General features: G+C 42.2%; 2 protein-coding genes across 3 annotated transcripts; one reads left to right on the plus strand and one right to left on the minus strand.

Moving 5' to 3' along the window:
• Positions 1 to 21: 21 nt before the first annotated feature.
• On the minus strand, positions 22 to 21,091 carry LOC109900943 (serine protease hepsin). Of its 2 annotated transcripts, XM_031786930.1 has the most exons (14): positions 19,577 to 21,091; positions 19,289 to 19,457; positions 18,682 to 18,807; positions 6,628 to 6,726; positions 6,129 to 6,170; positions 5,891 to 6,029; positions 5,126 to 5,245; positions 4,951 to 4,991; positions 4,491 to 4,656; positions 4,082 to 4,278; positions 3,279 to 3,374; positions 2,166 to 2,308; positions 1,537 to 1,701; positions 22 to 1,430 (listed from the first exon to the last, which is right to left on the minus strand). In XM_031786930.1, the coding sequence occupies exons 3-14, from the start codon at positions 18,698 to 18,700 to the stop codon at positions 1,377 to 1,379; spliced, it is 1,281 nt and encodes a 426-aa protein (XP_031642790.1). In that variant the 5' UTR covers positions 18,701 to 18,807; positions 19,289 to 19,457; positions 19,577 to 21,091; the 3' UTR covers positions 22 to 1,376. The 2 variants fall into 2 exon arrangements, with proteins under 2 accessions (XP_031642790.1, XP_031642787.1); XM_031786927.1 differs by having other exon boundaries at positions 19,289 to 19,661.
• On the plus strand, positions 20,450 to 27,922 carry LOC109901609 (sialoadhesin). Its single transcript, XM_020497616.2, has 6 exons — positions 20,450 to 20,584; positions 20,701 to 21,078; positions 25,716 to 25,979; positions 26,157 to 26,426; positions 26,601 to 26,700; positions 26,990 to 27,922. The coding sequence occupies exons 1-6, from the start codon at positions 20,527 to 20,529 to the stop codon at positions 27,060 to 27,062; spliced, it is 1,143 nt and encodes a 380-aa protein (XP_020353205.1). The 5' UTR covers positions 20,450 to 20,526; the 3' UTR covers positions 27,063 to 27,922.
• Positions 27,923 to 27,961: the final 39 nt, after the last annotated feature.

The following is a 27,961-nucleotide window of genomic DNA, read 5'->3' on the forward strand; positions in this document are numbered from 1 at the left end:
CATTTGACATACTTCATCCAGTTTGTTAAATTAAATCTTTATTTCAATACAATATTCAATAGAACAATTTACATTTACAGAAGGAACAGAGTTTAAATCAGTAACAATAACATTCTTACTAAGAATTTCATAATTTCTTCACAGAAAATATATATACATTCACATCTGTTGAAGTCATCTGCATATAGACTAGACTTCAAACAATATAAAACAAGGAAATGAAAGCATAAAGACCATCAAATAAGCTTGATAATCTACATCACAATAAACTACAGCTGTAGCTAATTATCTACCAATAAGGTAGTTGTGGTTCTCAGCAGGTAATAGGCCCTTAACTGACAACACACAGCTGAGTATGATCTCTGTAGTGTAGTGCATCATTTTGTGATGAATATGTAATATGACTTGGTGTTGCTAACCGTAATTCCTTAGTAACTTATGAAGCAGAAATGGTTAATAAGAACATCATTCTGGTTGTTATTGCACATTTGTGATTGAAATCCATGGATCACTTACAAATAAACATCCATTTTCAAAAAATCTGTTACTAATATTTACAATAAAGCCAAACAAATGAAACTCTGATTTAACTATGAATATCTCATACGTTCTAATTTCTAATCTATACATGTTATAGAAATATCCTTTACATTTCACCTGTTTACTTGTCCCTAAATTCATGTCCCCACCAAAAACAAAACTAAGAAACATGTGTCATTACAGGGCGTAACAGTCACTCTGAACTGCAATCTGTGATACAAACAAAGGATAGAGAGACAACTCAAGAGCTGAATATCTGACACCAATGTTTTATTTGTTACAAACATTTTAGGTATCATGGAATTTCAGCTACATGTTGTCTATGTTAAAATCTCTTCAGTAACTTTGGCATTATTTGTTCAAGGGAATCATATAAAGGAGAAACTTCATGGCAAAACTATCCAGAATGTTATTTAACATCTGTTTGAGCGTTACATTTTGATACACAGACTTGATGTGTATCATACGTTTGTTGCACCTGAAAAGAGTCAAACTGTAAGGAAACCCTGAATACAAAAATGAACCCTTTGATGACATTACAAATAATCCCCATGACAGTACAACCTGCACATTGGCTGGCAGAGTGGTGATTTTCTATGACTTTGTCATGCAAGTCCCATAAGTCTTTTCATTTGATGCTTTCTCATTTCACCATAAACATGTTGATAATTCTTTGGTCAAGCTACCACTTCAAGGCTTTCCTCAGATAATCTAGTTGAATGTACCTATACATCCAATTTCTGCACAAGGTTCCCCTAAAGGATGGGTTTTTTGGACAGGTGAAGTGCAGTAAGTCTGAATGGATAATAATTTGGTCATTTCGGATCCCTTAAAGGTCAGTGCTCCCATGTACGCGCCATTTTGTGCACTCCTGGTGAATTGTGATACGTCTGTGAAGATAAGACAGGAAAAGAAGATTATACTTCCACCTGTGTGCATCTGTGTATGTGTTTTTGTGTGTGTGTGTGTGCGTGTGTGTATGTGTACTGTACTCACCCTCATGGCTGAGGAGATCCAGGGTAGGAAGCGGGACACTCTGGTGTAGACGCCAGGCTTCTTGGCCATGGCACAGCCTGTTCCCCAGCTCACCACCCCCAGCAGGCGGTAGCGGCTGGCCTTGGACAGGGAGTCCTCAGCCACAAACGGGCCCCCGCTGTCCCCCTGAGATTAAAAAAAAGTCAACCACTCACATACAGTACATTATGGGGCAGCAGCGTAGCCTAGTGGTTAGAGTGTTGGACTAGTAACCGAAAGGTTGCAAGTTCAAATCCCTGAGCTGACAAGGTACAAATCTGTCTTTCTGACAAGGCAGTTAATCCACTGTTCCTAGGCCATCATTGAAAATAAGAATCTGTTCTTAACTGACTTGCCTAGTTAAGTAAAATAAAAAATTATAAAATCAGTCTCACTTGGGTGAATGGATTATATAAATATTAGCTATTTCTCATGTAGAATCTGGATAGAGAGCAACGGTACAGCCTTGCTCATATCCGGCACATTCAGGTGTCAATAATTTACATGTTTGTAAGTGGAAGACAGAATATGGATGGAAGGTGTCATTTTTTGTTAAAGTTTATTCATTGACTGCCAGAGCAGGGAAATTAGATGTCACTATAGCTGGTTACCTGACAGGCATCGGTACCACCCTTCTCAAAGCCAGCACAGAACATGCTGGTGGTGATCTGGTTGTCATAGTAATCAGGGGCGTTACAGACAGCGTCGTTGATGATTGGCACGTTAGCCTCCTGAAGAACGTCAGCAAGAGTCCCTAAGAGAGAAAGAGAGCGAGAGATAGAGAGAACAAAGAGAGAGGAATATAAAGAGAGAGAGAGAAAGCGCGAGGGACAGAGAGAAAGCGCGAGAGAGAGCTATTAATCACTCCATACACATTAATGATGGCGTGATCCGACAACCATATCTGACCAAAAGATTGTCGATTCCTGGTCAATAGTGCTTGGCACATCTACACAATCTGTCCCTGTTTACATATTCAAAGGTCATGCAGAAAGAGAGAGGAGGGAGAGAAAGAAAGATATAGGGAGAGGCTGTCTTGTCCAATGACAACAATGATACAGCTACTCTGTCTCTCGATGGTTCCAGATGATGTTTTAAACCCAGCTCCTACAGTATCTGGCTCTGGGACCAGATGATGCTTTAAGTCCATATCCTACAGTATCTGGCTCTGGGACCAGATGATGCTTTAAGTCCATATCCTACAGTATCTGGCTCTGGGACCAGATGATGCTTTAAGTCCATATCCTACAGTATCTGGCTCTGGGACCAGATGATGCTTTAAGTCCATATCCTACAGTATCTGGCTCTGGGACCAGATGATGCTTTAAGTCCATATCCTACAGTATCTGTATCTGGGACCAGATGATGCTTTAAGTCCATATCCTACAGTATCTGGCTCTGGGACCAGATGATGCTTTAAGTCCATATCCTACAGTATCTGGCTCTGGGACCAGATGATGCTTTAAGTCCATATCCTACAGTATCTGGCTCTGGGACCAGATGATGCTTTAAGTCCATATCCTACAGTATCTGGCTCTGGGACCAGAAGATGCTTTAAGTCCATATCCTACAGTATCTGGCTCTGGGAACAGTAGATGCTTTAAGCCCATATCCTACAGTATCTGTATCTGGGACCAGATGATGCTTTAAGCCCATATCCTACAGTATCTGACTCTGGGACCAGATGTACGTTTAAGGATGTAGAAGCTTACACAGTCACTTACCATAGTAACCTACATTTCCCCAGCCTGTCACTGTCCCCATCTGGCCGTCAATCAGGCGCTGGCCGTAGTGGGGTAAGCACACCGGCTGGATGTAGTCTACAGAAAACAGAAAGTGAAGAGGAGGGAGGGAGAGATGAGATTGAATTGAATTTAAATGTATACTTGCACAAAAATGGTTAAGATAGTTTACTTGCTGGCTTGTGTGTTGTAATCACTACGGACAATGTTAATCTTGTCGGCTGATGTTGTGTGTTCTTAATTTCCCCACCAGCGTGATATTTTATCACTAGAATAGCTGCAATTCTGAGTCCAACCACTAGATGTCAGACAGGGCCCAATATATCTGTCCTTGATAAATAACAGGAAGTTCACTGCATTGGGGTTTGGGAAACGCTGTCCTAGAGAGTTTTCGCTCTCACATTATAACAATGTAATGTTTTTCTATGTACTTACAGTGATTCCAGGAAAGGAAAAATGACAGTGAAACAGAGGGCAAACTATTCTATCCAATTCTGATATCATTGTCTTTTGTCCAGGCGACTGCAGGCAGGCAGTAAAGAGGGCCTTTGTTTGGTAGTCTGACTGGAAACCTGAACCCTGAGGAAGGGAATTACCATAGTGACTCGTCCCTCATCTCTATTTCGCTTTATCACTTCTCTCTCATCCCCTTCTCTCTATCTCTCTCTCTCTCTCCCTCTTCTACCTCTAAGCACACGGTGGCTTTGTCTGTTGTGTCTTGAAAAAGAACAACAAATCATCACAGTATAATAAGAATATAACAAAATGGGCCCGGATGTGTTTACCTGTAAAGTGCAGAGGCTGGGCCAGAGCCAGGACAGCGATGTCTCTGCTGTTGTCGTCTATGTTGGGGTCTACAAAGGGCAGGTAGCTGCTGTGATACACCACAGTCTTTACCTCAAGAACTCTAACATTCTTATGGGTGAGCTTGTTGTAGATGGAGCCCAGTAACACCCTCCATCGAGACACCTGTCGGTTCCTCCTGAGAGAGGGCAAATCCATGAGAAGAAGTGTGTGTGTGTGTGTGTGTGTGTGTGTGTGTGTGTGTGTGTGTGTGTGTGTGTGTGTGTGTGTGTGTGTGTGTGTGTGTGTGTGTGTGTGTGTGTGTGTGTGTGTGTGTTTGTGTGTATGTGTGTGTGTGTGAGAGAGAGAGAGAGTGAAAGAGAGTGAAGTAGAAAAAGATTCAGGGCTTACTCTGGGAAGCAGTGGGCTGCGCTGACGATCCAGCGGTCTGAGATGATGGAGCCTCCACACTGGTGCACCCCGTCATACTGCAAACTGACCTGCCATGGCCAGCTACCCTGCCTAGCATCTACACCACCCACTATACGGTCCTCTGTCAGACTACGCCTGCCACAGTCTAGACAGACAGACAGAAAGAGAGGGGGGGAGGGATAGGGAGGAGAAAGAGATATGGATGGGGACGGAGAAGGAGGAGACAGAGAGAGATAGGGAGAGAGAAGTAAAGAGATAAATAAGAGAGGGAGAGGTACAGGAGAGAAAGAGAGATAGGGAGGAGTAAAGAGAGAGGTAACAGGGGGGATGCAGGAGAGAGAGAGAGTTAAGCTATCCTGTACAACTCTCAGGTTGCTTCTCATCACTTTGTGTAAAAAGAGTATCACGGGACCAAACCAAACCTCTCAGCTGAACCTACCTTGACAAAGCAGACTTAGAACCTGGCCAGTTTCACAGTCACTGAAAAACAACAACAACAGTTAGACACAGCAGCCTGGAACCCTACATTCCTGCCCTTCTCTACTTTTCAGCCGGCTGCTGCTGCCTTAAGGTAATCGTCTAGGAGATTTAAGAGTGTTAAAAGAATGTCTTACCATGGATATAGAGACTCTTTGATCTTCTTGCCATAGGTCAGCTCCTTCTCATTGACACAGAAGAACTCCTCACGGTCGTTACTGCCTTCAGGGATACTGGACACGGAGTAATTCACCACGCTGGAGGGGACATAAGGCATGCATCTCTTTATTGCAGAGACTTCTATCACTGACAGATCAGTTGAAAGATCCCTGGCCTAAACCCAATGAAGTTACTTAGAGGCGCAGTATATATAACTTTTTGTACGACCCAACCAAATCCACATAGCAATGTGAGGTAAAGATCTGTCAATCTCATTGAAAGAAAGTCTGAGAAGCGGTAGATCCATTTTGTATCCTATTTTTATGCTTCCTGTCCTTAAGTTTAGATTTCGCCTCTTTTTATTTTCAGCTTTGTACATCAGCTGAAAATACAATCTTTTTTGATTTTGAAAATACATTTCACAGCTGTTTAGATTCTCTAAACTATACATTGCTTGCTTTGTGGCCATAAACTGAAATTAGGCAAACCATTAGAATTTTAGCAAACAGGCAAGGGTGGAGCAATTTCTGTGCAGCCTTCTTGCATGGCATAGGGGTATCAGCCCCCCGCACCTCTCTGATTCAGATGGGTTGGGTTAAATGCGGAAGACACATTTCAGTTGAATGCATTCAGTTGTACAACTGACTAGGTATCCCCTTTTCCTTTTATCATGCTGTAGATAGTGACTCCCACTTTGTATTTAATCTAAAGCCTTTCATATCACAATCCATCAATCTCCTCACCTGACAAAGCCCATCTCCTCACAGCTGATGTTGGCCAGGAGCTGGTTGGCCTCTGAGGAACAGAGGTGTCTCCACCGTCGCTCGGCCGAGTCAAACACCCGGAGACGTAGGTCCGAGCTTGGATTGGAGTTCACCTGGACTGGGTTGGAGAAATGAAATACTGGATCAAACAAACCGTTCTATCGATTCAGATACGATATGAGGTTGGCTTTGGTGGAGTGGTTTCCCTCTCACTTACCATCATATAATCCTGTGTCTTCTTCTCTGATACAAAATGTTACTAGGATTTGAAAAACAAACAAACAAAAGTCAACAACATGTAATATAAAACTGTAAAGTGCATACACACTCTGTTGATGAAACAGCAAACCTCACAGAGACTGCAAACAAATCCACTGACTGCAATCAAACAATGTTGGTAATATCTGTACCAAAGATGGGAGGATGAATTAAGATAGTTCACTCAGGCCATTTACCATTGAAAAAATTGGTCAGTTACTGTCTACTTAAGGGGGTGGCTCTCCCATAGACACCAATGTGATAGCAACTGGCTCTGGTGTACTTAGTTCATTGACTTCCATTCAAACAGAAACAAATGAGGAAGTGGGATGTTTCGCTTCCTCTTCCGTCTCTGTCTGTACTATGGAAAAACTAAAACTACATTGCCCATAAAGCACTGCTCATTGCCAAAAGGTACACATCACTACTATGTGAGAGCAGAAGCAGAGATATCTCACCTACAGCCCAGACAGCAGCTCCAATCCCCCCCAGTAGCACCACGGTCAGACACACGCCTGCCACACGACATGGGGTCAGGAAGGTCACCCCCGCACTTCCTGTAAAAGTCAACACACACAACAAAAACAACACACACCACAAAAACATAACATTACGTTCAACATCACACTGAAGGTAGTCTGGCCCAGGAGTGTGAAGGTGAACAACAAGGCACTGGAATGACAAGCCACCCTTGCTGTCTCTGCAGGGCTCCCCTCTCTTCACTGGGATTCTCTGACCCTATTAAGGTTGCTGAGTCATTGGCTTGCTCGCACTTTCCCATTCCGTCCCTAGGAGGGGTGCATTATGTTGTGACAGGCTTTTTTCGGTGGTCTGTCTGTCCTATCTGGTGTAATTCTCCTGTCATATCTAGTGTTCTGTGTGATCTTAAGTATGCTTCATCTAATTCTCCAATCTCTCTCTCTCTCCCTGTGCCCTATGACCATGCCTCAGGACTACCGGGCCCGATGACTCCTGGCTTTCCCCGTCCCCAGTCCACCTGGTCGTGCTGCTGATCCAGTTTATGCTGTTCTGCCTGCAGTTATAGAACCCTGATCTGTTCACCGGTCGTGCTACCTTGTCCCAGACCTGCTGTTTCGACCCTCGCTCTCTCCCCCTTCTCTCTCTACCACACCTGCTGTCTCAACCTCCGAATGCTCAGCTATGAAAAGCCAACTGACCATGCTGGTCATCTATGAGCGTTTGAACATCTTGAAGAACGATCTGGCCTTAATGGCCATGTACTCTTATAATCCCCACCAGGCACAGCGAGAAGAGGACAGGCCACTTCTCACAGCCTAGTTCCATTCTAGGTTTCTTCCTACGTTCCTAGCCACCACGCTTCTCCATCTGCATTGCTTGCTCTCTGGGGTTTTAGGCTGGGTTTCTGTATAAGCAATTTGTGACAACTGCTGATGTAAAAGGGCTTTATAAACAAATGTGATTGATTGATTGACATTTACTCCTGATGTTCTGACTCTTGCACCCTCTATAACCACTGTGATTATTATTTGACCCTGCTGGTCATTTATGAACATTTGAACATCTTGAAGAAGTGAAAGTGTTTTAATCAGATAGGTAAAAAGGAAGAGAGAGTGTCTTAATAACACACTGGCAAATTGGCACATTGAAAAAGTACAAATGAATAGGATCAATAGTCCAAAGTCTGCTCCATTTCCATAGAGCTAAAACAAACTGCAAGCTTGATTTCAGTGCCATCTCAAGCCCCAACAAATTGTCACTGTGTCCCTAGCTAGAACACAAGGTTGTGCAGAATGAGAGGTCATTTCATTACATTAAATTGCTGATGATGATGAAAGATCCATGAACTGACCAGTCACTAACTGTTACAAGTTTGGTTGAACCAAAACAAAGCCACACTTGATCAAGCACCGTTTACAACTTAAGTCACACGTGTGAGACACACTTATGTGCCGCACACACACACACACACACACACACACACACACACACACACACACACACACACACACACACACACACACACACACACACACACAGGTGGCATGCGTAAATCTTCTGTGTTTGCAGACAGGAATCTGGGGTGCAGAGAGTGGAGTTCTGGAGTGATCATTAACCTTGCAGGCTGGCCAGCCAGCTTCAGCCTGTGTGGAGACATGCCACACACCAGACCAAACCAGCAGAGCAGACCAGCAGAGACACTGACTGCAAGGCATGATAAGTTCCTGACTCAGCGCAAACAAACCAACTGTCTGTGTGTGGATCCAACTCAGGTCTAACACACGTCTATAAGAATGCTCTGTAGGTAATACACAGGTCTACAAGTCTGTTCTTACTGTGTAAGTATACACACGTCTTTATGTATGCTATAGGGCCAAGACGTTTTACTGATCTGGTCGTGTGACCCTAGCTATGTGGGCAACAAACCAGTCTGATGAACAATCTCCTATATACACACATCAATACATGCCCAATAGTGAAGACATCATTCAACCATTCGACACCAACAACACAAACAGTTGCACCATATTTCACATTTTTACATTTTAGTCATTTAGCAGACGCCCTTATCCAGAGTGACTTACAGGAGCAATTAGGGTTAAATGCCTTGCTCAATGGCACAGACAGATGTTTTACTTAGTCGACTCAGGGATTCGAACTAGCAACCTTTTGGTTACCAAAGCTCTTAACCGCTAGGCTACCTGCCACCCACTACCTGGATCACCAAAGCTGCTTGTACAGATACAGCCTGCTGGATTAGCATGTCTCTTATCAATAACATAACACTCTTTCCCCTTGTATCGTATACAAGGAAAATGAGTATCAACCTGATACTCTGCCAATTAAAAGAGAGGAAAATCAACATCGCAAACAAAGGAGGGAGACTGGAATTCAGTGAGAAAACACTGGGGGTCCTGTAAGGCCATGGGGTCTGCCGTCTGTACTCAATACCTCAGGATATGGGCACAGTTTACAGGCAGCTGATGACTCTTCAGAGTGATGGGGAAATCCTCCACTTTTTTCCCCCTTACTCACCACTGTCAATTAGTGTGGACCATGCATCAACAATAAGATACATGGGTTTTTACTGAGAGAGCGTTAAAATAAAAACATCAAGTACAGTTGCTCTTAAGATGAAAAAATGTATTTGGCTTTTGTATACAGTACGGTTTTCATTTTTTTTAACCTTTATTTAATTAGGCAAGTCAGTTAAGAACAAACTCGTATTTACAATGACGGTTTACCAGAAGGCAAAAGGACACCTGCAGGGCGGGGACTGGGATTAAAAATATAAACCCAGCAAAAAAAGAAACGTCTCTTTATCAGGACCCTGTCTTTCAAAGATAATTCATAGAAACCCGAACAACATCACAGATCTTCAATGTAAATGGTTTAAACACTGTTTCCCATGCTTGTAAAATGAACCATAAACAATTAATGAACATGCACCTGTGGAACACTAACAGACACTGTCATGTTCTGACCTTACCTCTTTTGTTATGTCTTTGTTTTAGTATGGTCAGGGCATGAGTTGGGTGGGTTGTCTATGTTAGTTTTTCTATGATTTGCTATTTCTGTGTTTGGCCTGGTATGGTTCTCAATCAGGGGCAGCTGTCAATCGTTGTCCCTGATTGAGAACCATATTTAGGTAGCCTGTTTTCTATTGTGTTTCGTGGGTGATTATTTTCTGTTTTCTGTTGTGTGTCTGCACCAGCCAGAACTGTTTTCGGTTGTTTCTCTTTGTTATTTCCGTGTTCATTCTAATATATATGGACACATACCACGCTGTACCTTGGTCCTCACCTTCTTCCACCAACAACGGCCGTTACAGACAGTAACTGCTTACAGACGGTAGGCAATTAAGGTCACAGTTATGAAAACTTAGGACACTAAAGAGGCCTTTCTACTGACTCTGAAAAACACCAAAAGAAAGATGCCCAGGGTCCCTGCTCGAGTGAACGTGCCTTAGGCATGCTGCAAGGAGGCATGAGGACTGCAGATGTGGCCAGGGCAATAAATTGCAATGTCTGTACTGTGAGACACCTAAGACAGCGCTACAAGGAGACCGAACGGACAGCTGATCGACCTCACAGTGGCAGACCAAGTGTAACAACATCTGCACAGGATCGGTATATCTGAACATCGCACCTGCGGGACAGGTACAGGATGGCAACAACAACTGACCGAGTTACACCAGGAAAGCACAATCCCTCTATCAGTGCTCAGAGTGTCCGCAATAGGCTGAGAAAGGCTGGACTGAGGGCTTGCAGGCCTGTTGTAAGGCAGGTCCTCACCAGACATCACCGGCAACAACGTCGCCTATGGGCACAAACCCACCGTCGCTGGCCCAGACAGGACTGGAAAAAAGTGCTCTCCACTGACGAGTCGCGGTTTTGTCTCACCAGGGGTGATGGTCGGATTCGCGTTTATCGTCAAAGGAATGGGCGTTACACTAATGCCTGTACTCAGGAGCGGGATCGATTTGGAGGTGGAGGGTCCGTCATGGTCTGGGGTGGTGTGTCACAGCATCATCGTGCTGAGCTTGTTGTCATTGAAGGCAATCTTAACGCTGTGTGTTACAGGGAAGACCTCCTCCTCCCTCATGTGGTACCCTTCCTGCAGGCTCATTCTGACATGATCCTCCAGCATGACAATGCCACCAGCCATACTGCTCGTTCTGTGCGTGATTTCAAGCAAAACAGAAATGTCAGTGTTCTGCCATGGCCAGCGAAGAGCCTGGATCTCAATCCCATTGAGCACGTCTAGGACTTGTTGGATTGGAGGGTGAGGGCTAGGGCCATTCCCCACATAAATGTCCGGGAACTTGCAGGTGCCTTGGTGGAAGAGTGGAGGAACATCTCACGGCAAAAACTGGAGGAGGATATCAGATGACACTCATAGGACTTCATGTTACACAATGCATGTATGTTTTGTTCGATAAAGTGCATATTTATATTAAAAAATCTCATTTTACATTGGCGCATTACGTTCAGTAGTTCTAAAACATGCGGTGATTGTGCAGAGAGCCATTTCCAAAACGGCAAAGATATTGTCTGTGAATGCCACAGAACTGATGTTACAGGCGAAACCCAAATAAAAATCAAACCAGTAAGTACAGAACCGCCTCATGCCAATGACTCCTTATATGGCTGTGAATGAGCTACGAATGAGCTTACGTTTTCCACGTATTCCCCAAGGTGTCTACAGCATTGTGACGTCTTTTTACGCATTTCCATTGAGGAATAGCCGTAAGGGAGCATATTTAGCAAGTGGTCACATGGTGTCTCCCGCAGAAAATCTTGCGTAAAATACTGAGGTAGCCTTTTTCCAATCGCTTCTTATGAGAAACCAATTGCCTCGACGGATATATTATCGAATATATATGTTAAAAACACCTTGAGGATGGATCCAAAACAACGTTTGCCGTGTTTCTGTCGATATTATGGAGTTCATTTTGAAAAAAGTTTGGCGTTGTAAATGGTAGCATTTTCCGGTCGATTTCTCAGCCAAGCATGATGAACAAACGGGAGCTATTTCGCCTACAAAAATAATATTTTTGGAAAAAAGGAACATTTGCTATCTAACTGGGAGTCTCCTGAGTGAAAGCATCCAAAGTTCTTCAAAGGTAAATGATTTAATTTGGTTGCTTTTCTTATTTTTGTGAAAATGTTGCCTACTGCCAGCAGAGCCTAGCATAGCATTATGCCATGATAAACATACACAAATGCTTGGCTAGCGTTGGCTGTAACACATATTTTGAAAATCTGAGATGACAGTGTTGCATATGATTACGATCCCGGATCCGGGATTGATCGTCGCAAGCAACCGCTGTGTCAGATTTTTGAAAAACTTTACGGAAAAAGCAAACCATGCAATAATCTGAGTACAGCGTTCAGACAACAAAGCAGCCAAAAAGATATCCGCCATATTGGGTGGTCGACATTAGTCAGAAATAGCATTATAAATATTCACTTACCTTTGATCTTCATCGGAATGCACTCCCAGGAATCGCAGTTCCACAATAACTGTTTGTTTTGTTCGATAATGTCCATCATTTATGTCCAAATTAGAGGTTGACCGATTAATCGGAATGGCTGATTAATTAGGGCCGATTTCAAGTTTTCATAACAATCGGAAATCGGTATTTTTGGGCGCCGATTTGCTGATTTAAAAAAATATATACATATATATATATATATAGCTTTATTTAACTAGGCAAGTCAGTTAAAACCTCTTAGAACTACCCATCCCGGATCCGGGAGAATTGTCATCAACTACACTAATTAGCATAGCGCAACGGCCCAAAAATGTTACTAGAAAATATTCATATTCATGAAATCACAAGTGAAATATAGTGAAACACAGCTTAGCCTTTTGTTAATCACCCTGTCATCTCAGATTTTGAAATTATACTTTACAGCCAAAGAAAGACAAGTGTTTGTCTAAGTTTATCGATAGCCTAGCATAGCATTATGTCCAGCTAGCAGCAGGAAGCTTGGTCACGAAAATCAGAAAAGCAATCAAATTAAACAGTTTACCTTTGATGAGCTTCGGATGTTTTCACTCACGAGACTCCCAGTTAGACAGCAAATGTTCCTTTTGTTCCATAAAGATTATTTTTATAGCCGAAATACCTCCGTTTCTTGTCCACGTTTTGTTGAGATATCCACCGGAAATTGCGGTCACGACAACGCCGAAAAAAACTCCAAAATTAGATCCATAATATCGACAGAAACATGGCAAACGTTTTTTATAATCAATCCTCAAGGTGTTTTTCAAATATCTATTTGATAATATATCCACCGGGACAATTGGCTTTTCAGTAGGAGCGAGAGGAACAATGGCCGCCTTTGTCTATTACGCACAAATCACTCTGAGAGCCACCACCTGACCACTGACGCAATGTTGTCGTTCACGCTCATTTTCTTAAATAAAAGCCTGAAACTATGTCTAGTGGCTGTAGACACATTAGGGAAGCCATAGAAAAAGGAATCTGGTTGATATCCCTTTCAATGGGCAATAGGGATGCATAGAAAGACAGGGGTTTCAAAATAAGGGTCACTTCCTGATTGGATTTTTCTCATGCTTTTGCCTGCAATATCAGTTCTGTTATACTCACAGACAATATTTTTACAGTTTTGGAAACTTTAGAGTGTTTTCTATCCTAAGCTGTCAATTATATGCATATTCTAGCATCTTGTCCTGAGAAATAGCCCGTTTACTTTGGGAACGTTATTTTTCCAAAAATGAAAATAGTGCCCCCTAGTTTCAAGAGGTAAGAACACATTCTTATTTTCAATGACGGCCTAGGAACGGTGGGTTAACTGCCTCATTCAGGGGCAGAACGACAGATTTTTACCTTGTCCGCTCGGGGGATCCAATCTTGCAACCTTACAGTTAACTAGTCCAACGAAATAACGACCTGCCTCTCTCTCATTGCACTCCACAAGCAGACTGCCTGTTATGCAAATGCAGTAAGCCAAGGTAAGTTGCTAGCTAGCATTAAACTTATCTTATAAAAATACATCAATCATAATCACTAACTGCACATGGTTGATGATATTACTAGATATTATCTAGCGTGTCCTGCGTTGCATATAATCTGACTGAGCATACAAGCATACAAGTATCTACGTATCTGACTGAGCGGTGGTAGGCAGAAGCAGGCGCGTAAACATTCATTCAAACAGCACTTTCGTGCGTTTTGCCAGCAGCTCTTCATTGTGCGTCAAGCATTGCGCTGTTTATGACTTCAAGCCTATCAACTCCCGAGATGAGGCTGGTGTAACCGAAGTGAAATGGCTAGCTAGTTAGCGTGCGCTAATAGCATTTCAAACGTCACTCACTCTGAGCCTTCTAGTAGTTGTTCCCCTTGCTCTGCATGGGTAACACTGCTAGGATGGTGGCTGTTGTCGTTGTGTTGCTGGTTCGAGCCCAGGGAGGAGCGAGGAGAGGGACGGAAGCTGTACTGTTACACTGGCAATACTAAAGTGCCTATAAGAACATCCAATAGTCAAAGGTTAATGAAATACAAATGGTATAGAGGGAAATAGTCCTATAATTCCTGAGGCTGGTGTAACTAGCACGTGCTGTTATCGTTGTGTTGCTGGTTCGAGCCCAGGGAGGAGTGAGGAGAGGGACGGAAGCTATACTGTTATACCTCTTTACCTGGGAATATTGAAGACTCATGTTAAAAGGAACCACCAGCTTCAATATGTTCTCATGTTCTGAGCAAGGAACTGAAACGTCAGCTTTCTTACATAGCACATATTGCACTTTTACTTTTTTCTCCAACACTTTGTTTTTGCATTATTTAAACCAAATTGAACATGTTTCATTATTTACTTGAGGCTAAATTGATTTTATTGATGTATTATATTAAGTTAAAATAAGTGTTCATTCAGTATTGTTGTAATTGTCATTATTACAAATACCATTTTTTTTTTATCGGCCGATTAATCGGTATTGGCTTTTTTGGTCCTCCAATAATCGATATCGGTATCGGCGTTGAAAAATCATAATCGATCGACCTCTAGTCCAAATAGCTTCTTTTCTTAGGGCGTTTGGTAAACAAATCCAAAAGCGCGTTCAGGTCCTGCCGAACGTCGGACGAAACATTAAAAAAGATCCATTACAGCCAGTAGAAACTTGTCAAACTAAGTATAGAATCAATCTTTAGGATGTTTTTATCATAAATCTTCAATAATGTTCCAACCGGAGAATTCCTATGTCTGTAGAAAAGCAATGGAATGAGAGCTAACTCTCTTGTGACCGCACCTCAGAGCCTGTGGCAATCTGCCAGACACCTGGCTTATTCCTCTCTCATTCGGTCCCACTTCACAGTAGAATCCTCAAACAAAGTTCTAAAGACTCTTGACATCTAGTGGAAGCCTTAGGAAGTGCAACATAACCAATATCCCACTGTATCTACAATAGGGGATGAGTTTAAAAAAACTACAAGCCTCAGATGTCCCACTTCTTGGTTGGATTTATCTCAGTTCTTCACCTGCCATATGAGTTCTGTTATACTCACAGACATCATTCAAACAGTTTTAGAGTGTTTTCTATCCAATACTACTAATAACTTGCATATATTAGCATCTGGGACAGAGTAGCAGGCAGTTTACTTTGGGCACTTTATTCATCCAAGCTACTCAATACTGCCCCCCTGTCACCAAGAATGCAGATAGTGGCCACACGAGATACTGACTGTTACTTTTTATGTTGACCCCCCCCCCTTTGTTCAGGGACACATTGTTCCATTTCTGTTAGTCACATGTCTGTGGAACTTGTTCAGTTTATGTCTCAGTTGTTGAATCTTGCTAGGTTCATACAAATATTTACACATGTTAAGTTTGCTGAAAATAAAATAAACGCAGTTGACAGTGAGAGGACATTCTTTTTTTGCTGAGTTTATATAAATATAGGACAAAGCACACATCACGACGAGAGACAACACAACACTACATAAAGAGAGAACTAAGACAACAACATAGCAAGGCAGCAACATATGACAACACAGCATGATAGCAACACATGACAACAACATGGTAGCAACACAACATGGTAGCAGCACAAAACATGGTACAAACATTATTGGGCACAGACAACATCACAAAGGGCAAGAAGGTAGAGACAACAATACATCACGCAATGCAGCCACAACTGTCAGTAAGAGTGTCCATGATTGAGTCTTTGAAAGAAGAGATTAAGATAAAACTGTCCAGTTTGAGTGTTTGTTGCAGCTCGTTCCAGTCATTAGCTGCCGCAAACTGAAAAGACAAGCAACCCAGGAATGTGTGTGCTTTGGGGACCTTTAACAGAATGTGACTGGCAGAACGGGTGTTGTATGTGGAGTATGTGGGCTGCAGTAGATATCTCAGAAAGGGGGGAGTGAGGCCTATAAATCAGCATCAACCAGTGGGTCTTGCTACGGGTACACAGAGATGACCAGTTTACAGAGGATGATAGAGTGCAGTGGTGTGTCCTATAAGAAGCATTGGTGGCAAATCTGATGGCTGAGTGGTAAAGAACATCTAGAAGCTCGAGAGCACCCTTACCTGCCGATCTATAAATGATGTCTCCGTAATCTAGCATGGGTAGGATGGTCATCTGAATCAGGGTTAGTTTGGCAGCTGGGGTGAAAGAGGGGCTATTACGATAGAGGAAACCAAGTCTAGATTTAACTTTAGCCTGCAGCTTTGATATGTGCTGAGGGAAGGACAGTGTACTGTCTAGCCATACTCCCAAGTACTTGTATGAGGTGACTACCTCAAGCTCTAAACCCTCAGAGGTAGTAACCACACCTGTGGGGAGAGGGGCATTCTTCTTACCAAACCACATGACCTTTGTTTTGGAGGTGTTCAGAACAAGGTTAAGGGTAGTTGGAAGGCTTGTTGGAAACTAAGAAAGCTTTGTTATAGAGTATTTAACAGAAAATCCAGGGAGCCAGCTAGGTATAAGATTATATCATCTGCATATACTGTAAATGGATGAGAGAGCTTCCTACTGCCTGAACTATGTTGTTGATGTAAACTGAGAAGGGTGTGGGGCCTAGGATCGAGCCTTGGGATACTCCCTTGGTGAAAGGCAGTGACTGAGACAGCAGATTTTCTGACTTTATACACTGCACTCTTTGAGAGAGGTAGTTAGCAGACCAGGCCAAAGATTCCTCAGAGACACCAATAAAACACACAGTTGACCTGCATAACATACAGTGAAGCTCTGTTAGTGTGATGACTGTACATTATATCATAAAATTGACTCTTTTGGTGCAGTCACCTATGGCAACCGCAGAGAACCCTGACTCAGCACATGTTATAGGCTGCTGATTCAAGGGCTTTTCCAGATATCAGACTGGAGCCATGATACACTGGCTCATGGGTGTGCTGGCTTTTGTTCCAACCCAGCACTAACACGCATGAATTAGTTGATTGTTTGAAACAGGTATGGTCTAGAGAGCAGAACCATTCATACCCAGTCGCATTGCAGAACCCTGCACTACATATTTAAATTAGAACATTCCTTCTCTGTACAAAAGCGATTCTCAACCTTGTTGATTTTGAGGAGACATTCTACTGATAACAAACACTTTCCATGACTACAAAACCCATCCCAAACCCATCCACCTATGTCCTGTGAGGCCGTATCAATAGATAAATGTGTTATTGTTCCTGCGCATGACTCTCAGTAATGACAGGGGTGAGGAAGGGACCACAGATCCTATTGACATAACTTTATCTCAGACCAGTCTCCCTTCCAGTATTCCAGCTGCTGGTTCCAATAAAGCCCCACATTTCCTAAACCCACTCCAGTGGATTCTGGAGTCACAGGCCTGGAGCTGGAGAACAAGCCCTGCTATTGTTTTAGCCTCTACCTGAGTACAATCTGTGTGTGGGAAATACACATATCCTTTGCTGAAGGGAGATACATAAGGTGAAAGGCCTAGTTCATTCCCTTGTGTCTCTCTCAGGAAGATGGTATTCTGCCTCATTTCACAATGGAAAGACAATTTCATGAAGTTACATATGTTTCTGAACTGTGACTAAAATGTCTCACACATCAATCAATGAGTCATGGAATGCCACAAATCAGCAACTAAACCACAGATAGAGACCACAGTGTTGTACACCTGAGCCCACACCTCAACCCAGACCAAAACAAAACCAGACAACACAACAATCACCAGTCATGGTGTAACTGTTTCAGCTACACTTTACAGGATCAACTCAGAAGGAAACTGAGATGTTGTTCATTGGATGGTGACTCGGGTTTGACAATGGCTTTACATTGAAACATAGAATCTGTCAGAGAGTCCTGGTGAGCATCTCTCTGACAGATTCTATGTTTCAATGTAAAGCAATGCTAGAACCCACTGGATTTAGTAAACATTGTTAAATGATTGATAATGGTGAAGGATAATGTTCTCCATTCAGAAATAACTCTAGACTCAACAATTAGATAATAAAGGAGGTCCCTTGTGTTATAGATAATAATAAATATAGAATCAAAGATGCATGGATAAAGTATCACTCCACTCTTAGAAAAATGGGTTTCTAAAGGGTTCTTTGGCTGTCCCCATTGGAAAACCCTTTTAGGTTCCAGGTAGAACCCTTTTTGTTTCCAGGTAGAACACTTTTGGGTTCCATTTAGAACCCTCTTGGGAAAGGTTACTACATAGAACCCGTAGGGTTCTACCTGGAACCAAAAAGTGATCTTCAAAGGGTTCCCCTATGGGCACAGCAAAATAATCCTTTTAAGTTCTAGATAGCACCTTTTTTCTAAGAGTGTGTGTCCTTTTATAAAAGCGAAATTATTTGAAAGATATTCGGGCAAAAACAGACTGTATGAAAAAAATTATATTTAAAAGGTTCCTAATCTAGATCACAAACTCGACACCGCAAAAGGTAGCTTACCCCATCAAACAGCAAGCAGTGGCCGGTTCTATTAATCTTTAACGCTGATGTCTGATGTCAAATATAGAGGGAAACTATGTGGCAAGCACAATGTCTGGATGTGTGTGGAACACTCACCGTTCTTTTTCTCAGTCATTTTTTCTTGCTCAAAAGTTGAAAATGAAAAGAGTTAGCTGAAGTTCAGAGTGGCCCTGCTTCACAGCTCCTGTGATGGTCAATTTGCCACCCAGTCTTATTCCCAGCCTATATAAATAGATAGCACGGAACATGAATGTTAATAAACTTTTTGACTGGAGAGAGGTGGGTTAAACAAGTTAAATAAACCAAAGGGCAAAGTGAGTTGTTTTTAGCAGATTTGACTAATAGTCCAGGCTGAAGGGGAAATTGACATTTTTCTATGGAATAAATGTGTAATAAACATGTCGCTACTGATCAGGGGTAGCTATATTGTAATTTACCACAGAATTTGGATATGCTGTTTCTCCTCAGTATGCATACTAGCTAGCTACCAATAGGCCTACCATCCAGCATAGAATGATTAGGCCTACATACCTTTTATATCGAGAAACTCATAACAATCACCCTTAGACGTGAACACTGGACAGAATGTAACTGTTACTTTTCCATATGTATTTTCATGATCAAAAACAACTCACATACTTTAAAATTACAGAGTAACGTTAGTAGGTTACTCAAAATCCATACCATTCTCAAGAGTACTAACCTCTCTTTTGCAACAGGTGTATGACTGCTTGTCAAGTCAAGCGTGAAAAAATGAAGTTACAATCTCGGCGATTACTCTCGAGGCTCGCTGTTCCCTCCGGGGTAGAAGTATGAATAGGCTGTAAACTCCACCATGGATATTCCCAATACTTCGACAAGTGGTTGTATGCCTACAAAAGAGTATTAAAAGAAAACGTTCCTCACTTTCTCCCCTTCTGCGAAAGAAAACAGTTCTCTGTTCAAAACTGAGAATAAAATATCATTTCCGATAGATAAAACGTGTAGCTACCAACGTATTTACACAGTTGTTTTTCCGGTAAAAACAAGACAGCTCAGCAGTTCGGCTTGTTCTGCGCTCATTGCCTTTTAGAAACGGTCAAGGTAGCACACAGGTGACGTCATGAGATATCGGTCAAATGGCACCTGCAGAGCAGAGCACAGGCTTAAAGCCCTTTTGTTTTTAATGACCATGGTTAGTCAAGTGTAACTGTTAACAACCCCTTCAATTGATTTACCGTTTCCTAGTTTCACATGTATGTGTTAAGTTTAGCTAATGTTCAAGGCGATAGACCAAAGTGCATTTTTTATATATATATATTTTTTTTTGTACCTTTATTTAACCAGGCAAGTCAGTTAAGAACACATTCTTATTTTCAATGACGGCCTGGGAACAGTGGGTTAACTGCCTGTTCAGGGGCAGAACGACAGATTTGTACCTTGTCAGCTCGGGGGTTTGAACTCACAACCTTCCGGTTACTAGTCCAACGCTCTAACCACTAGGCTACCCTGCCACCCCATTGAAGTTGAGGCATGGGTAGGCCAGTCCGAGGCTTACACCATGCCACAGGAGCTTAATGGACAGTGCAGGACAGTGAAACATTAATGTCTAAACAATAGGGTGTAAACATGGGGCTGGGATAAGACTGGAACTAGACAGGTCTGTAGGCATAGATCTGCCTATAATGGATGCTCATTGTGAACAAGGTCTAAATAGACAGGACCAAAAACAAGCTCTGGCTTGTTTAGAGACAGTGACATTATAAGCCGGCAACAGTGCCTTGACTTTTTGTTGCAGGCTTATAATGTCAATGCTTTTCTACACGTCTATTTTTGTTTCTCAATATCCTTGACCAGTTCCTAGTTAGGAAAAAGAGAAGTGAGTGACAGACAGAAAGACAGACACTGTCGAGGTCTTCGCTGCTAATGTAAAGAAGGACAGTGAGTGGGGGAGCGTCAGAGATGGCTTTGGGAGTCTTCCAGACTGGTTGGATGAGGCTGCTCTCACTTATCCTGCAAGGTAAGACTGACATCATATTCATCATTATCATACGCAGCACACTTTTAGCATGGTATGTGAATAGACATATCAAGTATTGTATTGTAAATCATATTCATTCATTCCTTGTATCCCAGGCTGCTGTGTGGGTGTCCTCTGTAGTGACTGGGCTGTGCGTGTCCCCTCTGCTCCCCTGTGTGCCGTGGCCGGCTCGTCTGTGGTCCTCCCCTGCTCCTACGACTACCCTCAGCCCTACAGGGTGCTGTCTGAGATGTGGTGCCGGGACCAGAGCCGCTGCATCACCCCCAGGTACGTGTACCATAGCCAGGGCATCTTCCCTGAGCCAACCTCCCAGGGCAGAGTGGAGTACCTGGGGAAGGAAGGAACCAGGAACTGCTCCCTGAGGATCTCTGATCTGAGGAGGTCTGATAGTGGGACATACGTCTTCTATTTTATCACCAACCACCCAGTGGAGAAGCCTCCTGGACAGCCTGGAGTAACCCTGCTAGTGGCAGGTAAGACCACAGTGCTTATTATATGTTTTTTGACACGTATTTTGTGTAAATATGCCTTGTGGTCAATGATTATATGTAGATAGCAACTGACCAGTGGCGAGTTAATAAAGTCACATTGAGTTAATAAAGCCTCATACAGACATGGTCTCTTTTTTGCTTTCTTGAGTAAGGCAGCTCCAAAATGCAGGTGTTTCAGCCTAGCTCAGTGCTTTCTGTGGTGGTGGGGCAGGCAGCGTAAAATACAGAGCATAGGGGTTGGTAATGTTCTCTTGGCTCAGTGTTCTGTCACTCATGGGGACACTATGTCACAACAAAATCTACAGGGGAGAGCTCGAAAATTCATGCCCCCTGGGTGCTGCCACAGATTTACATTAGAAGTGCTCATCCAAGAAGGCTCAAGGTCATTGGCCACAGATAGAATTACGTCAAATCACGTTATATCTACCGATGCTTTGATTGGACTGATCATGTCAACATAATACTTTCGAAATCTTAGCTAGCAAGCTAGATAAGCAGTCTTCTTCATGAATCAAGTTGACAATCTACTGGCAAATCCTTTTCAATCCTAGTCATATGAAGATTAATTATAGATAAAACATATCGGGGCTCATTGGCCAATTCAACAATAAGTTGTTTGGAAGCAATCAGTGGCTAACTGCAAGCATTGCAAAGCAATCATTAGCCTGCTATTCAGTGAAGTGGATGTGTGGTCCCAAGTCTAAGATTAAGGGTCTCTTTTCCTAGTTTAAAATAATAAACTTTCAACATTGGCCATGCTGTCAATGAAGCATGATTTTTACCACGCTCAAAACAACTGTTAACTCGGAACTGCAAAATCTGACTTTAGTGAGTTCAAGACAACTCAGAACTCTGGGAAATACAAGCTACGACTGGGAAAATACGTTTTGAACTCTCATCCAGGTCGGAATTGTAAATCCGGAACTCGGGCCTCTTTCTAGAGCTACGACCTGAAGATCGATGACGTCATGATTCACTGATATCATGATTCAACAGTTTTTTTTGGGGAGTTCCCAGTTGGTATTTTTGGCATTTTATTAGGATCCCCATTAGCTGTTGCAAAAGCAGCAGCTACTCTTCCTGGGGTCCACACAAAACATGAAACATGACATAATACATTAACATTAATAGACAAGAACAGCTCAAGGACAGAACTACATATATAACGGATGTGAAACGGCTAGCTTAGTTAGCGGTGCGATGGGTAACGATGCTTCGTGGGTGACTGTTGTTGATGTGTGCAGAGGGTCCCTGGTTCGAGCCCGGGTATGGGCGAGGGGACGGTTTAAAGTTATACTGTTACATTGATGCTGTTGACCCGGATCACTGGTTGCTGCGGAAAAAGGAGGAGGTCAAAAGGGAGGTGAGTGTAACGGATGTGAAACGGCTAGCTTAGTTAGCGGTGCGTTCTAAATAGCGCTTCAATCGGTGACGTCACTTGCTCTTGAAGTAGTAGTTCCCCTTGCTCTGCAAGGGCCGCGGCTTTTGTGGAGCGATGGGTAACGATGCTTCGTGGGTGACTGTTGTTAATATGTGTTGAGGGTCCTTAGTTCGCGCCCAGGTATGGGCGAGGGGACGGTCTAAAGATGGTCTACACAGTTGTCTTGAAAGCACCAAAAATCCAGAGAATGGCAAGGTGAGTCCAAAAACGTCTTCTGTGCTGCTACATAAATTATGTAATATGCCAATGTTCTGAATTCTGTCACTGTACGTTTCAAAAGTACTGCACAAATAGTTATATTAGGGTGAGGTACATGGGCTACGTCCGTCCTAGCTCGCTCATTAATGTCTTAATCAAAATTATGGATTGCCTCTTATGCCATAGTTTGTACATCTCAATTGTCAGAAGAAACCACATTTGTTTAAGCAAGTTAGCCATATTAGCTATGTTTTTTAAAAGGCAGTAAATTAGGCTGAATGAACTGTTTCTCTGCCAGACAAAGCTCAGCTGATGTAGCAATGGTAAGGTGTTGGGACTGCTGTTGGGACTCTGCTGTCAGGACAGCTTTATGTAGGCCAGTTTGTTGGCACGGTTTGTCACCGTTGTCGTGAAAATAATGTATTGTTTAGTGTTGTGTTTTAAAAAATGTTGCGTTACTGTAATGCAGGGATGCTGTAATGCATCGTTACATGTTCAAAACACAAACATTTAATATCAGCATGCAAGGTTGTTTCCTGTACATACAGTACCAGTCAAAAGTTTGGACACAACTACTCATTCAAGGGTTTTTATTTATTTTTACTATTTTCTACATTGTAGAATAATAGTGAAGACATCAAAACTATGAAATAACACATATGGAATCATGTAATAACAAAAAAAGTGTTTAACAAATCAAAATATATTTTAGATTCTTCAAAGTAGCCACCTTTTGTCTTGATGATGGCTATGCACATGGCATTCTCTTAACCAGCTTCACCTGGAATGCTTTTCCAACAGTCTTGAAGGAGTTCGCACATATGCTGAGCATTTTTTGGCTGCTTTTCCTTCACTCTGCTGTCCAACTCATCCCAAATCATCTCAATTGTGTTGAGGTCAGGTGATTGTGGAGGCCAGGTCATCTGATGCAGAACCCCATCACTCTCCTTGGTCAAATAGTTCTTACACAGCCTGGAAGTGTGTTGGGTCATTGTCCTGTTAAAAAAACAAATGATAGTCCCACTAAGTGCAAACCAGATGTGATGGAGTATTGCTGCAGAATGCTGTGGTAGCCATGCTGGTTAAGTGTGCCTTGAATTCTAAATAAATCACTGACAGTGTCACCAGCAAAGCACCCCCACACCATCACACCTCCTCCTCCATGCTTCAAGGTGGGAACCACACATGCAGAGATCATCCATTCAACTACTCTGCGTCTCACAAAGACACGGTAGTTGGAACCAAAAATCTAAAATGTTGATTCATCAGACCAAAGGACAGATTTCCACCAGTCTAATATCCATTGCTCGTGTTTCTTGGCCCAAGCAAGTCTCTTCTTATTATTGGTGTCTATAAGTAGTCATTTCTTTGCAGAAATTTGACCATGAAGGCCTGATTCACATAGTCTCCTCTGAACAGTTGATGTTGAGATGTGTCTGTTACTTGAACTCTGTGAAGCATTTATTTGGGCAGGAATTTCTGAGGTTGGTAACTCTAATGAACTTATCCTCTGCAGAAGATGTAACTCTAGGTCTTCCTTTCCTGTGGCGGTCCTCATGAGAGCTAGTTTCATCATAGCGCTTGATGGTTTTTGCGACTGCACTTGAAGAAACTTTCAAAGTTCTTCAAATGTTCCGGATCGACTGACCTTCATGTCTTAAAGTAATGATGGACTGTCATTTCTCTTTGCTTATTTGAGCTGTTCTTGCCATAATATGGACTTGGTCTTTTACCAAATAGGGCTATCTTCTGTAAACCACCCCTACCTTGTCACAACACAACTGATTGGCTCAAACACATTAAGAAGGAAAGAAATTCCCCAAATGAACTTTTAACAATGCACACCCATTAATGGAATTGCATTCCAGGTGACTACCTTTTGAAGCTGGTTGAGAGTGTGCAAAGCTGTCATCAAGGCTGGTTACTTTGAATAATCTCAAATCTAAAATATATTTGATTTGTTTAACATGATTCCATATGTGTAATTTCATAGATTTGATGTATTCACTATAATTCTACAATGTAGAAAATAGTAAACATAAAAAGCCTTGAATGAATCGGTGTGTCCAAACTTTTGACTGGTACTGTACATTTAGTGTGTAACTATTTGACTCATGAGAATAGGAGAGCTGTCTGCACAGAGATCAGGTCTGACCACAAGCCTCAGAGGTTCCAATGAAATGGATGTCACCATAATTTCTGAGTCACTCTGGTGAGAGGAGCCATTGCTTCCTTGTTTCAGTATGATCACATGATTCAGAGAGACTCTCATAGTGTTCTCTTACAGTTCCTCAGAAAGTTTGTTAATGTCTTAATATTTACTAATTTTCTCATTAACTTACTGAAAGTCTTTCTGAGTAATAATGACAATGCTATTTATATCTGTATGTACAGTACCAGCTGTTGACAACAACAGTGAGAGCTCTCTTGTAACTAAGAAGTTATTGTACTTTAAAACCTGATGGTATAGTTGCATGCCCTACGACCACAAAGACTGTATGCAAAAATTGCGGAATTGTAGCAGGAAGTCACATGGTCTTGACTGTCGGTATGGAATCGTCCTTTGGGTGACCACCCCGCCGCCTCTGACTCATAATAATGCCCAGACAGCCACCACTACAAACACAACACCATATGGATATACATTTCAGTGTATTTCCATTTAAAACAGGAATAGACAAATAATCTGATGTGCCCTGTCCTGTTATCTGTCTGGTATGTCTTATTGGGCTCCCGAGTGGCGCAGTGGTCTAAGGCACTGCATCTCAGTGCAAGAGGCGTCACTACAGTCCCTGGTTTGAATCCAGGCTGAATCACATCCAGCTGTGATTGGGAGTTCCATAGGGTGGCGCACAATTGTCCCAGCGTTGTCCGGGTTTGGCCGGGGTAGGCCGTCATTGTAAATAAGAATTTGTTCATAACTGTCTTGCCTGGTTTAATAAATAAGAAAATTGCCTACACATCTCTTGTCTACTTTCAGATAATTCCAGTGAAGTAGCAGTGTCCCTCAGTCCCGCTGGTGATGTTGTTGAGGGCAGCTCAGTGACGTTATTCTGCTGTAGTACTGCCCACACTCCAGTGGAGGGCTACACCTGGTACCAGACTGGAGGCTCCACGGCTGGTGATAAGAGACAGATGATGACCATCACCAATATCAGCACAACAGACAGTGGAAACTACTACTGTGAGGCCCTGACCACTAATAGACCAATCTACTCCTCAGCGTTGTCTGTTAATGTCCAGTGTAAGTACTTTGAGATCACAATCACAGATATTGAATGAATCAGTAACAATGTTTGTCATTAGTTTTTTTGGGACGCTCTTTGACAGGTCAGTATGTTCCAGACATCTCTCATTGTTACCCAAATATAGGAAACTATACTGTAAAATAAAGATTTTTTTGACCTTTCTCTACCTTCAGATGCTCCAAAGAACACATCAGTGTCAGTCAATCATTTTGGGGAGGTAGTGATGGGCAGCTCTGTGACTCTGTCCTGCAGCAGTGATGCCAACCCTGCAGTAGAGCGCTACACCTGGTTTCAGAGGACAGAATCCCAAGCTTCACTGAGAGGGTCAGGGCAGAGTTACAGCATCACTAACATCAGCCTTGAGGACAGTGGGCAGTACTGCTGTGAAGCGATGAACAAGCATGGATCACAGAGCTATACTGTAACCATGACTGTGGGGAAAGGTAGGTACAAGGGGATGCATTGAACATATACATTATTTGTAGTCTAGTCTGTAATAAAACATCACGATTATGCCACCTGTTATTGTACATTTTCCATTGAAACAAATGACACTATGTAGACGAGTGTGAAGCTATCCCTGGCCTATAGAGCTTACAGTAGTTTATTCTCTGCAGTAAATGGCCAGTCCTCCATATTGTGGAGCTTGGTGGTGCCAGTGGGGATCCCCATTGCTCTGACACTGATCATCATTATAACAGTGGCTTGCATTAGGAGGTGAGTGATAAAGTTACAAATACAGTGATCTAATCTATAATCTCTGTATGTATTGGTTTGCGCTGTATATAATTATACAACTCCTGTACCTTTGAGTGTTTTCTTTTCATTTGATATCTACAGTATAACTTTATATTGTCTATTAACTGTATTGTAGTCTTCCATCTGATGCGTTTAGTGGAAACAGAAAACATTATCAACCAAAACAGAGAATCTCCAGTAGAAAATAAAGACAATATACCAAGTTTATTAAATGATACGTCCGATCCATAACAACTTTCCCCTACAGGAAAACTGTCCCAGCATCAAGTCAACAAGGTTACAGTCTTACAGAGACCACCATCCAGCAGCCATTACCCTAATACTACATAAAGGATGACCATAACAAATGAGACACTTAAGTTAACAGGAACTGAAAGGGAACTGAATTAACTCTGGTGGGAGATGTTGTGCCCAGTTTACTGCCACACAGTGGCACTGTTGTGTAACTGTGTCCAGCTGTATTCTTTAATAACATGTACAGTAATATCTGTAGAATGTACTGTGCACCTCATTTCAGCTCTCTACTGTAGAAAATAAGTAATTTCACTGTAATAGGCCTACTGTAATTTACTTATTTTATGATGGTGAGTTGTTGAGTACTGGATGACCAAAAGTGAAACGACAACCAGAGATTAGTTTCAATATATGTAAATATATATTTAAATTGAATTACAATTATATAAAAATGGATCATAACATACTGTATATATGTAACATAACAAATGCCATGCTACACCACCCCAGGCTGAGCTCTGCCTATTTTTATTTTATTTTTAAATGTAACCTTTACTTACCTAGGCAAGTCAGTTAAGAACAAATTCTTATTTATAATGATGGCCTACCCCGGCCAAACCCCAACGACGCTGGGCCAATTGTGCGCCGCCCTATGGGACTCCCAATCACAGACGGATGTGAAACAGCCTAGATTTGAACCTGGGACTGTAGTGACACCTTTTGCACTGAGATGCTGTGCCTTAGACCGCTGTATTATATACAAGTTCTTCAAGTTTGAGTTGAGTGGCAAAATAAATAAGTCAACAACATGTTGCAAGTTCAAAAATAATAATTCTCCTCCATTAGTGAATAGAAACTGAATTACTGAGACTCTCTCAGCCTGGTCAAAAAGGAGGTCATAACAGTGCATAATTAATACAAGCAACAAACCTGTCAAGTTCTGACCCTAGTTCTTGTGTTATTTCTTTGTTTTTAGTTGGTCAGG

Source organism: Oncorhynchus kisutch, linkage group LG2, assembly GCF_002021735.2.
Source record: "Oncorhynchus kisutch isolate 150728-3 linkage group LG2, Okis_V2, whole genome shotgun sequence".
NCBI lineage: Eukaryota > Metazoa > Chordata > Actinopteri > Salmoniformes > Salmonidae > Oncorhynchus > Oncorhynchus kisutch.

Excerpts from the sequence above, each read along its gene's own strand:
- LOC109900943 (XM_031786930.1), bottom strand. Across the intron at positions 5,246-5,890 it reads GAGGAGATGGGCTTTGTCAG|CGTGGTGAATTACTCCGTGT; the intron begins GTGAGGAGATTG and ends TGTCCCCTCCAG. Across the intron at positions 1,702-2,165 it reads GTGGTACCGATGCCTGTCAG|GGGGACAGCGGGGGCCCGTT; the intron begins GTAACCAGCTAT and ends TTTTAATCTCAG.
- LOC109901609 (XM_020497616.2), top strand. The coding sequence starts at position 20,527 with ATGGCTTTGGGAGTCTTCCAGACTGGTTGGATGAGGCTGCTCTCACTT. Across the intron at positions 20,585-20,700 it reads GCTCTCACTTATCCTGCAAG|GCTGCTGTGTGGGTGTCCTC; the intron begins GTAAGACTGACA and ends CTTGTATCCCAG. Across the intron at positions 26,701-26,989 it reads ACAGTGGCTTGCATTAGGAG|GAAAACTGTCCCAGCATCAA; the intron begins GTGAGTGATAAA and ends TTTCCCCTACAG.